The sequence below is a fragment of the Myxine glutinosa genome, chromosome 1, assembly GCF_964187855.1.
Source record: "Myxine glutinosa chromosome 1, kmMyxGlut1.1, whole genome shotgun sequence".
Lineage (NCBI taxonomy): Eukaryota > Metazoa > Chordata > Myxini > Myxiniformes > Myxinidae > Myxine > Myxine glutinosa.
Genome location: NC_136261.1, coordinates 104701552 through 104714429, shown reverse-complemented (window position 1 = coordinate 104714429; position 12878 = coordinate 104701552). Strand labels below are relative to the sequence as shown.

General features: G+C 48.4%; 1 protein-coding gene across 1 annotated transcript in view; it reads left to right on the top strand.

Annotated features, from left to right (window-relative positions):
• The first annotated feature begins 492 nt into the window (after nucleotides 1–492).
• The window catches only part of RP2 (RP2 activator of ARL3 GTPase), a 43562-nt gene continuing 31176 nt past the window's right edge, over nucleotides 493–12878 (top strand). The window contains exon 1 of the mRNA XM_068116273.2: nucleotides 493–621. Coding sequence (XP_067972374.2) covers nucleotides 523–621 — 99 coding nt within the window. The 5' untranslated portion in view covers nucleotides 493–522. The remainder of the gene's footprint in view (nucleotides 622–12878) is intronic.

Here is a 12878-nt window from a genome sequence, read left to right as displayed (position 1 = left end):
CGGAGCATCCTCGTGGATGTACCGCCATCTCCTGGGCACTTGATGACAACGGCAGTTACGTTTCTAGGGGCCCATTCGCGGATTGAACAAGATTGATGACGAGCACACCCAGAACTGACCTCTCCCCAGCGTGCAGGTATTTTTACACTCTGCACAAAGACCAATCACAAAATGGAATCGGTACTATAATAACCATGGTGTTTGCCGAAATCCCGGGTAAATGCAGCCTCATACTGCACCAAAGTGGATCTTCAACATGGTAATTGGATTAATTTTCAGTTTTTTAAAACTAATTATTTCGTTTTCCATAACTTGGAATCACAAATCCAAGCGATTCGCGTAGAAAACAGTTGTTATGGTAACGAGAAGTACGTTACAACCGCCATGAAGTACATCGTAGTTTTCGCTACACAAAATGCCCTCGAGGCGGAAAATGGCTGCCGTATCGCAACAATTGCAATCTTTTGACGCCCTTGAGGAGAAATTACATCCCATGCGGTTGCTCCAGAACAGCCGAGTGCAATGGGCTGCGTGTTTTCAAGAAGGAAAAGGAATAAAAACGAGACATCAGCAGCAGGTTCCGATCAGCCTACTCAGTACAGTTGGGATCAACGACCAAAGGTTCGAGATGAAAATGATCACCCATTCTGCACAGTGTTCACGGCGTCGCGTCTTCTAATTTAATACATTGACTTCTGTCTTTAATATGTAACGGAAAATTAACTTTGTGTCTTCCACAGGTTGGAATGTCTGGGCGCAGTTGCCACGAGGACAAATGCATAAATTATTGATACATCATTGACATTGTTACCTCCGCCATCAGAGGTGGATGGAGGTTATGTTTTCACCCCCTGTCTGTTTGTCCGTTTGTCTGTGAACAAAATATCTCAGAACGTTGTGGACGGATTCGGACGAAATTTGGCAGAGATGTAGCGTATGTCACAAGGACAAAATGATTAGATTTTGGTGAATATCCGGATCCGGCTACTAGAGTTTTTAAAAAGTGATTCTTTCCCCATTGGGAGATCGGGCCAAAAACGATACATACATAGCAGGATATCTCAAAAAGTTGTGGACAGATTTGGACGAAACTTGGTGGACCAGTTGGGTGTCTGACAAGGAAGAATCGATTCAATTTTGGTGAAGATCCGGATCCGGCTAATAAAATAATTGTTTAAGTGATTCTTCACCATTGAGTGATATGGCCAACCAGGCGGTGGTATGTTCTCGACTGAATGCTGTTCTAGTTTAATATATAATATACATGATACATTGCCGTGCGTTAACGCTGTGATGGTTTCAGCCGATGTCTTTCGGAACATCATCTATTTATTATGTACGCACGTGGAAGAGTGGGAATGACTCAATTGAAAAATATGAAAGTGGAAACAAAATGTGAAGATGAGAGCGAAATAGTAAGTCAGATTATGGAGAGAGAGGCCAGGTTGGGAAGGATGTAGGATTCAGGCGAGGGAGGGTCTGTTTGTGATGGGAAGAGGACTGGGTTAAATATTTCGCCAATTATGCGTACGTAATAAATATACAACACTACCTCACTCCCATTCCTTCACTTTGTTGGTCGATCAATGATCAAGAACCAATCCTGTGAGGAGTTCCCCATTAACCACTGGTCACAATGACCTCTGATCATTTCAATGCAGGCTCTTTAATCCATAAACAGAGCAATATTGTTTGAAATAGTTCATGCCTTGAGGTATAACAATCCATTTTGGAAAAAAAATATTGGGAACCATTTATCTATTACTAGCAGAAGTACCCGGCATTGCCGGGCGGGGGAGGGGAGGGGAGGAGAGGGGGGAGGGGAGAAGAGGGGAGGACAGGGGGGGAGGGGAGAAGAGGGGGGGAGGGGAGAAGACGGGGGGAGGGGAGAAGAGGGGGGGAGGGGAGGAGAAGAGGGGGGGAGGGGAGAAGAGGGGGGAGGGGAGAAGAGGGGGGAGGGGAGAAGAGGGGGGGAGGGGAGAAGAGGGGGGAGGGGAGAAGAGGGGGAGAGGGGGAGGGGGAGGGCAGGGGAGGGATGGGTGGGAGGGCAGGGGAGGGATGGGTGGGAGGGGAGGGGGGTGGGAGGGGGGAGGGGAGGGGGGTGGGAGGGGGGGAGGGGGGTAGGCGGAGGGGGAGAGGGAGGGGGAGGGTATATAGATGTATGCAAAAATAAGAGCGCAAATGCACTCCCCCAATCCCCCTCCTTTTTCCTAACAGAGTACTCACCAGTCCAAAACCCCACCATACCCAATACTTTAAAAATGACTAAATCTGCCCCATAATGCTTTGTGTGCATGTTCAGGAACCTCTTGCAACAGTGGCAATCGGGGCACACTTGCACATGTGGGGATAAGGATTGTTAGATAAAATAGCTCACAAAGCTTCAAAAAGAAGTCGAAAATGCTTGGCAAAGTATCTGAGTCAAAGGGATGTGCCTCTGCACAACAAAAGGGTTGGAAAACTTTCTCAGCTCACCAACAGGCCTGAGATCTTGCAGCTGTCTGTGCTGCAGAATCCTGTCAATATGGGCTGGTGCAAGGCCCAAAGAACTGTGGATGGGCATGTTCTTCCCAAACCACTGACTATCTCTGCCAGTGAGTGGTCTTTGAACCTTGTGGGAGTGCCTCCTGTGAACATGGCAGTCTTGGTGATTTATTTAATGGACGTCTGCAATTGGAAAGATGATGCTGTTCATCATTATCAATAAAGTAATGGTACCAACTCTTTGACAAAGGACATTTACGACGACATGAAAATACACAAAGCCTGTATCAGCAAAATTTACGTGAGATCCAGATGTATCAGGAAGACTTCCCTGACAAGGAATTACAGGAACTCGACTCCTCTCATCCACGGATAGTTCCCGTATTTCCTCTATTTTTGCGATTGCGATTTGCATCCAGGTTACAGAACAATATTATGGTTAACCATTTTGAAATTGCGACTCTTTCATTTAAATTCTGAAAATTATCTTTAAAGACAATTTGACTTTGAGATCTGGCCTTCACGACGGCAGGTTAAAAGTGTCCTGATTAGTGGAAGTGAGTCACTGAAAACACATACACAAAAGGCCTCATTTGCATTCATACGTCATTTCAAAAGTCCCATATTTTTACTGAAATGACCCCCATATCTGGATATATCTGGATACATGGTTATAACTTTAAGCCATTTTCACACCAAAAATGCCAGCAAAATCTAGCATTGAAACACCGGCATTGGTTTTAGATTCCATTCACGTCAAAGCGATGCCCGCAAATTGGTGAGGAAATGTCAGCAATTTGCTGAATCCGCAAATTGGTGGGGAAATGTCAGCAATTTGCTGAAACCGCAAATTGGTGGGAAAATGGCAGCAATTTGCTGAAACCGCAAATTGGTGGGAAAATGGCAGCAATTTGCTGAAACCGCAAATTGGTGGGAAAATGGCAGCAATTTGCTGAAACCGCAAATTGGTGGGAAAATGGCAGCAATTTGCTGAAACCGCAAATTGGTGGGAAAATGGCAGCAATTTGCTGAAACCGCAAATTGGTGGGAAAATGTCAGCAATTTGCTGAAACCGCAAATTGGTGGGAAAATGGCAGCAATTTGCTGAAACCGCAAATTGGTGGGAAAATGGCAGCAATTTGCTGAAACTGCAAATTGGTGAGGAAATGTCAGCAATTTGCTGAAACCGCAAATTGGTGGGGAAATGTCAGCAATTTGCTGAAACCGCAAATTGGTGGGAAAATGTCAGCAATTTGCTGAAACCGCAAATTGGTGGGAAAATGTCAGCAATTTGCTGAAACCGCAAATTGGTGGGAAAATGTCAGCAATTTGCTGAAACCGCAAATTGGTGGGAAAATGGCAGCAATTTGCTGAAAGCGCAAATTGGTGGGAAAATGTCAGCAATTTGCTGAAACCGCAAATTGGTGGGAAAATGTCAGCAATTTGCTGAAACCGCAAATTGGTGGGAAAATGTCAGCAATTTGCTGAAACCGCAAATTGGTGGGAAAATGTCAGCAATTTGCTGCAACCGCAAATTGGTGGGAAAATGTCAGCAATTTGCTGAAACCGCAAATTGGTGGGAAAATGTCAGCAATTTGCTGAAACCGCAAATTGGTGGGAAAATGTCAGCAATTTGCTGAAACCGCAAATTGGTGGGAAAATGGCAGCAATTTGTGCAAATTGGTGGGAAAATGGCAGCAATTTGCTGAAACCACAAATTGGTGGGAAAATGGCAGCAATTTGCTGAAACCGCAAATTGGTGGGAAAATGGCAGCAATTTGCTGAAACCGCAAATTGGTGGGAAAATGGCAGCAATTTGCTGAAACCGCAAATTGGTGGGAAAATGGCAGCAATTTGCTGAAACCGCAAATTGGTGGGAAAATGGCAGCAATTTGCTGAACCCACAAATTGATGGGAAAATGGCAGCAATTTTCTGAAACCACAAATTGATGGGGAAATGGCAGCAATTTGTTGAAACCGCAAATTGGTGGGAAAATGGCAGCAATTTGCTGAAACCGCAAATTGGTGGGAAAATGTCAGCAATTTGCTGAAACCGCAAATTGGTGGGAAAATGTCAGCAATTTGCTGAAACCGCAAATTGGTGGGAAAATGTCAGCAATTTGCTGAAACCGCAAATTTGTGGGAAAATGTCAGCAATTTGCTGAAAGTTGGTGCGATGTGAATGGGGCCTCATTAATGGTTATTTTGGTGGTTTTTTCTATGCTTATATTTGTCTTGAATATTGTTGCGAATATGGAATTTGGCCTCCATATCCGCTTGTAAATATTCCCCTATTTTCTCCAATACTCCCCAACTTTCCCCAATCCCCCATTCCCTAGTCCCATTGCATGTAAATAACAATCAGTAGAGCCGACCTTCCCCTTATTCCCCCATTAAATGTCGTGCCCAGGTCCACCGCACCACACGTAGACAACTTTCGGACATCTTCCTAGTTATTCTTAATCTATGTCAGTTAAGGCCTCGTTTCCATTAATTATGACTCTTCGTTGCACCAGAATGTGATTATATGGCATCAGTAGTGAGTTTAGGACCTTTCCCATACCTCCTCCCATCTTCTTCCCCAAACAACAACAATAACAACAACTACAACAACAATTACAACTACAACTACGACTACAACAACAGAGGGGCGGGGAGTGTGCGTCCTCACACCGGCTCGGTTACCCGCCATGACCATGCGCTCCACGGCGTTACCCCGAAGGGGCTGGCTGTCAGCTCCTCGTCAGGGGCGGAGCCAGTAACCCCCCCACGCACCCAATGAGAAGCAACGTGCCAATTCCATCTGGGGCGGAGCTAACGAGCCGAGGGCGTGTCACTCCCCGCCGGATATACGCGGCCCCGCGCCGGATGTGACGTGAGATGCGCCTCAGCTTGGAGAGAGAAGCCACCGCCACCCCCAGCGCGACGATACCTCCCCGCATCTTTGGACCGGACCGGACCGTACTGTACCCTGCCCCGAGCCCAGGAGGACCTGGAGCCATCGATACCCGCTTTCCTGTCATCAACCCCCGTGTGAGTCAGCCGTTGTCCCGTTTGTCTGTCGTCTGTCCGGGGTTAATATAAGAGTGTGTCTAAGTGCCTGTCTTTCTGTGATTATACCTCTAGCCCCTGTAATCTGACCTTTCCGTACGAATATAATCTCCTCCGGAGGTCTTGAGAATTGAAACATTGGTGTCGTATTGTGTTATTGTAATCCAGCCGGGTGTCTTCTTTTTCTTATTGAGCCAGCATCGCGCGACTAGTCAACGTTCGGGCACAATCGGGTAACTTGTGCAGACGTGGTCATACCATAAAACCGCTCGGTAAATAACATCCAAGCCACGTCTGTAACAATTGGTGTCAGGAGTGGGATTCGAGGCCCGACCAAATTTTGAAAAAAAAAAAAAACGAATAGAGGAAAAAAAAAAAAAATTTGGTCAAAATTTGGAGCGGCCGAAATTTGTTTTGTTTTACAAAACCCGAATTTTGAAAGTCGCGCTATGGCGGATCAAGACGGCTGGGGTCCGGTAGGGGAGAGTGAAGCAGGGTCGGTCCAGGACCAAATTGAGACACGTGAGGAGAGCGAAACAGCGGGGGTAGCAAACGCACAAAATGGCGCCTCGCTGGTCACCGCGCCCGCGACCGTAGCAGCGCCGCCGATGGATTGGGGCCTATTTATGGAACAAATAAAGGCGCTCATGGTCCAGACAAGTGAAGACCTGAGGAATGACTTGGGAAACCAAATGGGGGTAATGGGAAACCAAATGGGGGTAATGGGGAACCGGATGGATGCTCAGAGTGAGCAAATGAGGGTTGATAGTGGGCGATTAGAGGGCCAAATGAGGGGTACCGGTGAGAAGTTAGACAATAATTTTGAGGAGTTAGACAAGAAAATTGGGAAGTTAGACAATAATTTTGAGGGGTTAGACAACGGGATAAAAGAGGTGAAACATGGGTTAATGGGGGTAGAAAATAGAATGGCTGCCCAGGAGAATCAGATAGAGGGAGTGAAAAATGGGTTAGAGGGGTTAGAAAACAGTATGGAAGGCAAATTGAGGGACATGAGGGACCAAGCGGAAAGGGAAGTTAAACAAATGGAGCAGCAGATAGAGGGGGTCAGAATGGGGGTAGAAACCAAACTGGATGCTCACAGGGAGGAAATGGAGCAGATGAGGGTGGCATCTGGGCAGGAGATGCAAGTGATGGGAGAGGAGATCAGAAGAGGAGTGAGTGAGGAGGTCGGAGGAGTGCGCGAGGAGGTGAGGCACTGTAAGGAGCACATGGAGAAGGAGGTGAGAAAGGGGACTGTAAAGTTACAAGGGGGCATAGAGGACCTGACGCAGGAGGTGGAGCAGCTGACGGTGGGACAAACGGAGTTAGTGGAGCAGGTTCAAAGGAACACTGCGGTATTAGGAGGTTTAAAAGCGACACAAAACGACATAAAAAACGACTTGATAGCGACAAAGAGGGAATGTCAGATGGTACGTGAGGGACTGACAACGAGGTTGGACGAGGTGATAGAGGTAATGGAGACGAAGGACCGGCAGGTGAGGACGCACCTGGAAACGGTCAAGGTAGCCTTAGAGGATGAGCTTGAGGAGACGTACCGGGGAATGAAAGAGGTGAAGCAGAAACTAGAAGAAGTGGAAGAAGGGGTGAGCGAAATTAAGAAGCGACGGAGAGAGGATAAGAAAGAGATAAAGGAGGAAGTAAAAGAATTGGTCCAAAGTCTGTGTTTGGATCGTGATGATGTGCTCATTAACCGGATGAGGGATTCGCAGGTGATGGAGGAGAAGCGAAGAGGAAGAGGACCCGGTGTAAGTGGTGACCAATATGGTCGTGCGTATGATGCGCCAGGTGATTTAAGAAGCTTGGGGGTCGAGATGGACCCGGGTGTTCGTGAGAGGCCGTTGGTGAAGTGTGCGACAGGTCTGGTGTGCGAAAAAGGAGGTGTGCAAGAAAGTCCGACTCTGGGGTGTGTGAGGAAAAAGTGCGTGCCAAGGAGTGAGTGTGCTGGCGAGAGTGAGTCGGTCGTAGCGCGTGTGCGAGGGAGCACATGGAAGCGTGCTGTGGTGAGTGTTACAGAGGGTGTGACGGGAGAGTGTGCGCAGGAGTGTGCGCGAGAAAGGTGTGTGACGGACAGGTGCATGAGGAAAGAGTGCGCTGTCAGAAGTAAGGAAGAGTGTCCACCTGTGGTGAGTGTTACAGAGGGTGTAACGGGAGAGTGTGCGCGAGAAAGGTGTGTGACGGACAGGTGCATGAGGAAAGAGTGCGCTGTCAAGAGTAAGGGTGAGTGCGCTGTCAAGAGTGGAGGTGAGAGTAGTTTGAGTGGCACGGAGCGTGAGTTGGTTGTGACAGGTGAGCGAGGATGTACACCTGGGATGGAAGGATGCACACCTGGAATGGTAGAGCGTGAGTGGGAATGCACGCTGGAGTTGGTGGTGAGGCACATGGTTGGGTGTGCGAATGAGGGCACACCTGTGATTGTCACAGAGGAGGTGACCGAGGAGAGGGCGCGAAGCGGTGTATTGGTGAGGTGTGCGACCAACGAATGTGTGCCAAAGTGTTCGGTGGTCAGGTGTGTGACCAAGGCTGTGAGTGGAATGGGTGTACCTGGGTGTGTAAGGAAAGGTACGAGGAGCATGGGCACAGCTGGATGTGTGAGCAAGGAACGGGCTGCGGGGTGTGAGCGTCCAGGTGAAGCATCGACGTTAGACGGGATAGAGTTTAGAACGACTTATAGCCGAATCGGGCCCTCGGTGCGTGCTGGGCCTCGCTTTGAACGGCCGCGTCTGTGCTCCACTAGGCGGAGCGGGCGGCCCGATAGAAAGAGTCGTCATGGCGACCACTTTTTGGTGAGGCATTCCGGCAGGCCGAGATCGAGCCATGGGATGGCTCCGTGCCGAGATGGTGCGTGGGATCTCGGCCCGGGTAAACCTCCTTCCCTGCACCGAGTGCCGGACGCATCCAGCCGCTGGCACAAAACAACCAGCATCCATTGCTTGGCTTTACGAAGCCGGGCTTTGGACAGGGATTGGCGCACCGAGAGGTATTAGTGAGTAGACTGGGTGATGAGGTTAGTGTTTTGGACCCAAAATTAGAGAAAAGCAAAATTTGATGATTGGCAAGGGATTGGCAGTAGTGATTGGCAGATGATGGGCAGTGATTGGCAAATTTTTGATTTATTGAAATTTGATGTGCAAAATTGGTAGTGAGAGACCCCCGATGTGGTGGGATGGCAAATCCACCATCCTTCCCATGGGTGGGGCAAAGGAGCAATAGCTTATGGGGTGTATGGCAGTGAAAACTAGCCCGGGTGGGTTAGGATATTGTGTGTAGGGATCTAGAAGATGACATTAGGTAACGTTAAGTTTAGTTAGTGACTGATACCTGTAGTAGGGACGCAGGTAGATTAGTGTGGATGATAATGACGTGGGAGCGCAATAGTTTAAAGGGACGACTGGGAAGCGCAAGTTTCAGAAGGGAGTAGTTAGCTGAGATGATGCTGTGTGTGTGAGAATTGAACAGGTGTGATTGCACAGGTGTGCAACTGGACAGGTGTGTGGAGCAGTGTATGAGTAGTGAGTGTTGTGGATCAGCGCGAATGCGCTTGGGGAGAGAAGGGTGCAGGTGGCACCAGGTGTGAGAGCACAGGTGTGCAAATACAGGTGTGTGGAGAGAGTTGGAGTAAGTGGTACGGAGTGGTGTGCATGGTGCGAAGGTGTGGATGGGGGAAGAGTGGACCCCTTTCACGAGTACCCGGGGCGGGTAGTGTAAGTGTTAGGTAGAGGGTGCAGGTAAATTGTGGTTGGATATTGGCATTTGTGGTGCGGTTGCAGAATGGTGTTGTGAATGGGTGCATTAGTGTTGTGGAAATGGCTGGGCGTGTAGCCTGTTAGTGTGTGTAGTTGGTTGGGCACTCCACCACTGTGAGGATGTCGGCCAGGTGAGGCCGCAGGTGGGCTCTGGGAGCCGGTAGTTGTGAGTGGGTGCCTGAGGATCCCGGGTGTGGATCGGGCAGCCCAGTGCCAGAGAGGGCACGGAGTGGGGAGAGAGCCAGAGGGCCTTCCCCTGGTAGTTAGGTTAGGGTAAGGAGCAGGTAAGCTCGGAGGCAACTGCAGTGGTGGAGGTGTGCAGGTGGGTAGACCCACTGGGAGAGGTACACATCGCAGCCCAGAAATTGTACGAGGGCACCGGGAGATGAATCGGGGGAGTGAGACCCCAAATTGAAGAGCACCACAGTTTGGCCAATGGGAATTGGTTTTTAGAACCCATAGTGTAAGAGGGCCAATGGTTTGGCCGGAGAAAGACCCCGGGTAGTGTAAAGTTGTTAAAGTCATTTAGGCGATAGTTAGGATTGATGAACCTGTCGCACCATACGCAGCCACTTACCTGTGGTGATGATGATGACTCCACACCTGTGTTTTCTTTGTTTTGTGCAGGAAATGAGATTGCTGTGAGGATTTGTGAGACGCATCACGACGTGGATGAGACATTGGGGTGATTCCATCTCTCCCTCCCTAGGAGGGACTGATGATGAATTGGTAATGGCAAATTTTGATGTTGAGTTGAAGATGGCAAATTTTGATGAGAGTTGAAAATGGCAAATTTGATTGGTTAGGAGGGAGAGAAGACGAATTTGGTTTATGGGAGGAACGGGGAAGACAGTAGGGATGTTTGTTGATTTGTAAAGTAGATGTTTATGGGTAGTGTTGTGTTTTGTGGATACAGTAAGGGGTAAGGGAGGGGCCATGTAGGTTACCTGGTGGGGGGGGGGGGGGCGTACGATAGGAACGTACCTGTCTCACCTGGTTCCCATGTGCCCCCAGTGTGCATCACCTTACATTGCGTGCACTTTTGCGCCCTTACCACCTTACTCACTTGTTTCTTCTTTTGTCTCCCACCTCCGAGGATCTGGCTTTGGGGTAGAGAGAGAGGAGAGAGGGGTGCTGGCTGCGCAGTTGTGGGCCTGCACTTTCGCTGTTTGCTGCCGGGATCGATACACCATATGGACCGCAATGTTTGTGGCCACCCACAATGGACCGCAGTTCGTTTGCGGCCAAGCACCACCCGGGGATGGACCTATGGGTCAACGTGGCACCTATGCCATAAAGGTGAACCACTGTTAATTAACACCACCAAGTGCACCACAAGAAGAGCAAGAGACACCTGCAGGGTTAGGGGTTGTCGAATTTATTTTTATTCCAATGAACAATGGTGACTGCACCGATTGGTGGTGGGGTGGTGCTTTTGATGCTCGGGAAGGGTGCTCTGCACGTTATTAAAGGCCGTCGGCCACAGAGCACTCGTGGGTTGGTGTATCGATGCTGGCAAGTGCGCTCTCTCTATGCATAACATCTGCATGTGTTCCTCCAAAAACAGGTCCTGGATCGTAGTGTAGATATCAGCGTAATCTTGTAAATAATGCTCCCTACCGGCTGTATGTTTAGTTTGAGAATTCTTTCCGGATTCGGTTATCCTGTGGGTGTGTTTCTGTGAGGAGAAGGGTGCAACGTCGCAGGGGGACATATTTACTCATTCGTGAATATCTGTAAAACTGTCGCACTCAGGGTAGAGTTAATAGTAGAGGGAACTACATTGCGTGCCACACTAAAGTAGGTAAAAATTTATCGGGTCGGGACGCCCCGAGGGTAGAGAAGGGTGCAATGTTGCGAATATGGAATTTGGCCTCCATATCCGCTTGTAAATATTCCCCTATTTTCTCCAATACTCCCCAACTTTCCCCAATCCCCCATTCCCTAGTCCCATTGCATGTAAATAACAATCAGTAGAGCCGACCTTCCCCTTATTCCCCCATTAAATGTCGTGCCCAGGTCCACCGCACCACACGTAGACAACTTTCGGACATCTTCCTAGTTATTCTTAATCTATGTCAGTTAAGGCCTCGTTTCCATTAATTATGACTCTTCGTTGCACCAGAATGTGATTATATGGCATCAGTAGTGAGTTTAGGACCTTTCCCATACCTCCTCCCATCTTCTTCCCCAAACAACAACAATAACAACAACTACAACAACAATTACAACTACAACTACGACTACAACAACAGAGGGGCGGGGAGTGTGCGTCCTCACACCGGCTCGGTTACCCGCCATGACCATGCGCTCCACGGCGTTACCCCGAAGGGGCTGGCTGTCAGCTCCTCGTCAGGGGCGGAGCCAGTAACCCCCCCACGCACCCAATGAGAAGCAACGTGCCGATTCCATCTGGGGCGGAGCTAACGAGCCGAGGGCGTGTCACTCCCCGCCGGATATACGCGGCCCCGCGCCGGATGTGACGTGAGATGCGCCTCAGCTTGGAGAGAGAAGCCACCGCCACCCCCAGCGCGACGATACCTCCCCGCATCTTTGGACCGGACCGGACCGTACTGTACCTTGCCCCGAGCCCAGGAGGACCTGGAGCCATCGATACCCGCTTTCCTGTCATCAACCCCCGTGTGAGTCAGCCGTTGTCCCGTTTGTCTGTCGTCTGTCCGGGGTTAATATAAGAGTGTGTCTAAGTGCCTGTCTTTCTGTGATTATACCTCTAGCCCCTGTAATCTGACCTTTACGTACGAATATAATCTCCTCCGGAGGTCTTGAGAATTGAAACATTGGTGTCGTATTGTGTTATTGTAATCCAGCCGGGTGTCTTCTTTTTCTTATTGAGCCAGCATCGCGCGACTAGTCAACGTTCGGGCACAATCGGGTAACTTGTGCAGACGTGGTCATACCATAAAACCGCTCGGTAAATAACATCCAAGCCACGTCTGTAACAATATTTTGCGAGTTTAGAATTTGCATACTCAAAACTCTCTTGTTTAATGTTTCTCGTTCTGTTTAATTCATTGGTACTTTATTGTAACATTGAATGAAACAAGAGCCTCAGTGATGCAATGGTTAGACCGTTTAGAGTTTTTACCAAAATTTAAAAAAGGGTCCATGCTGCTTCCTTGCCTAACATTCAATATTTAAAAGGATAGAGCACAGACAAACAACTTTAACTTGGTAATAATAGCACAGGCTTTGATAGGCCTAATGGCATTCTCCTGCGTCAAAATTCCTCCCAAGGGAAATCGTATTATTGTGAGAAAAAAAATTCTCACTGTATCAAACTGTATCATACACTGTATCATACAGTGAAATTCTCACTGTATTCAAATTGCTGCCTCGATTTCTTTCCAACCTTTGAATTTAAATTTCACTTATTTGTCAAGAATACTCTGCAGCCTGGAAAATGACTGTTTGATTTCATTTCCATGTGCCGTAACATTGCATTGAAGAAAACTATTCAAATAACTTGTATAGATGATCTTGCAAAATGCCCTCGTAATGCTAACTTCATACATGGTTTTCACACAACGAATGCCAATCTTCATTTTTGTTTATTTATTA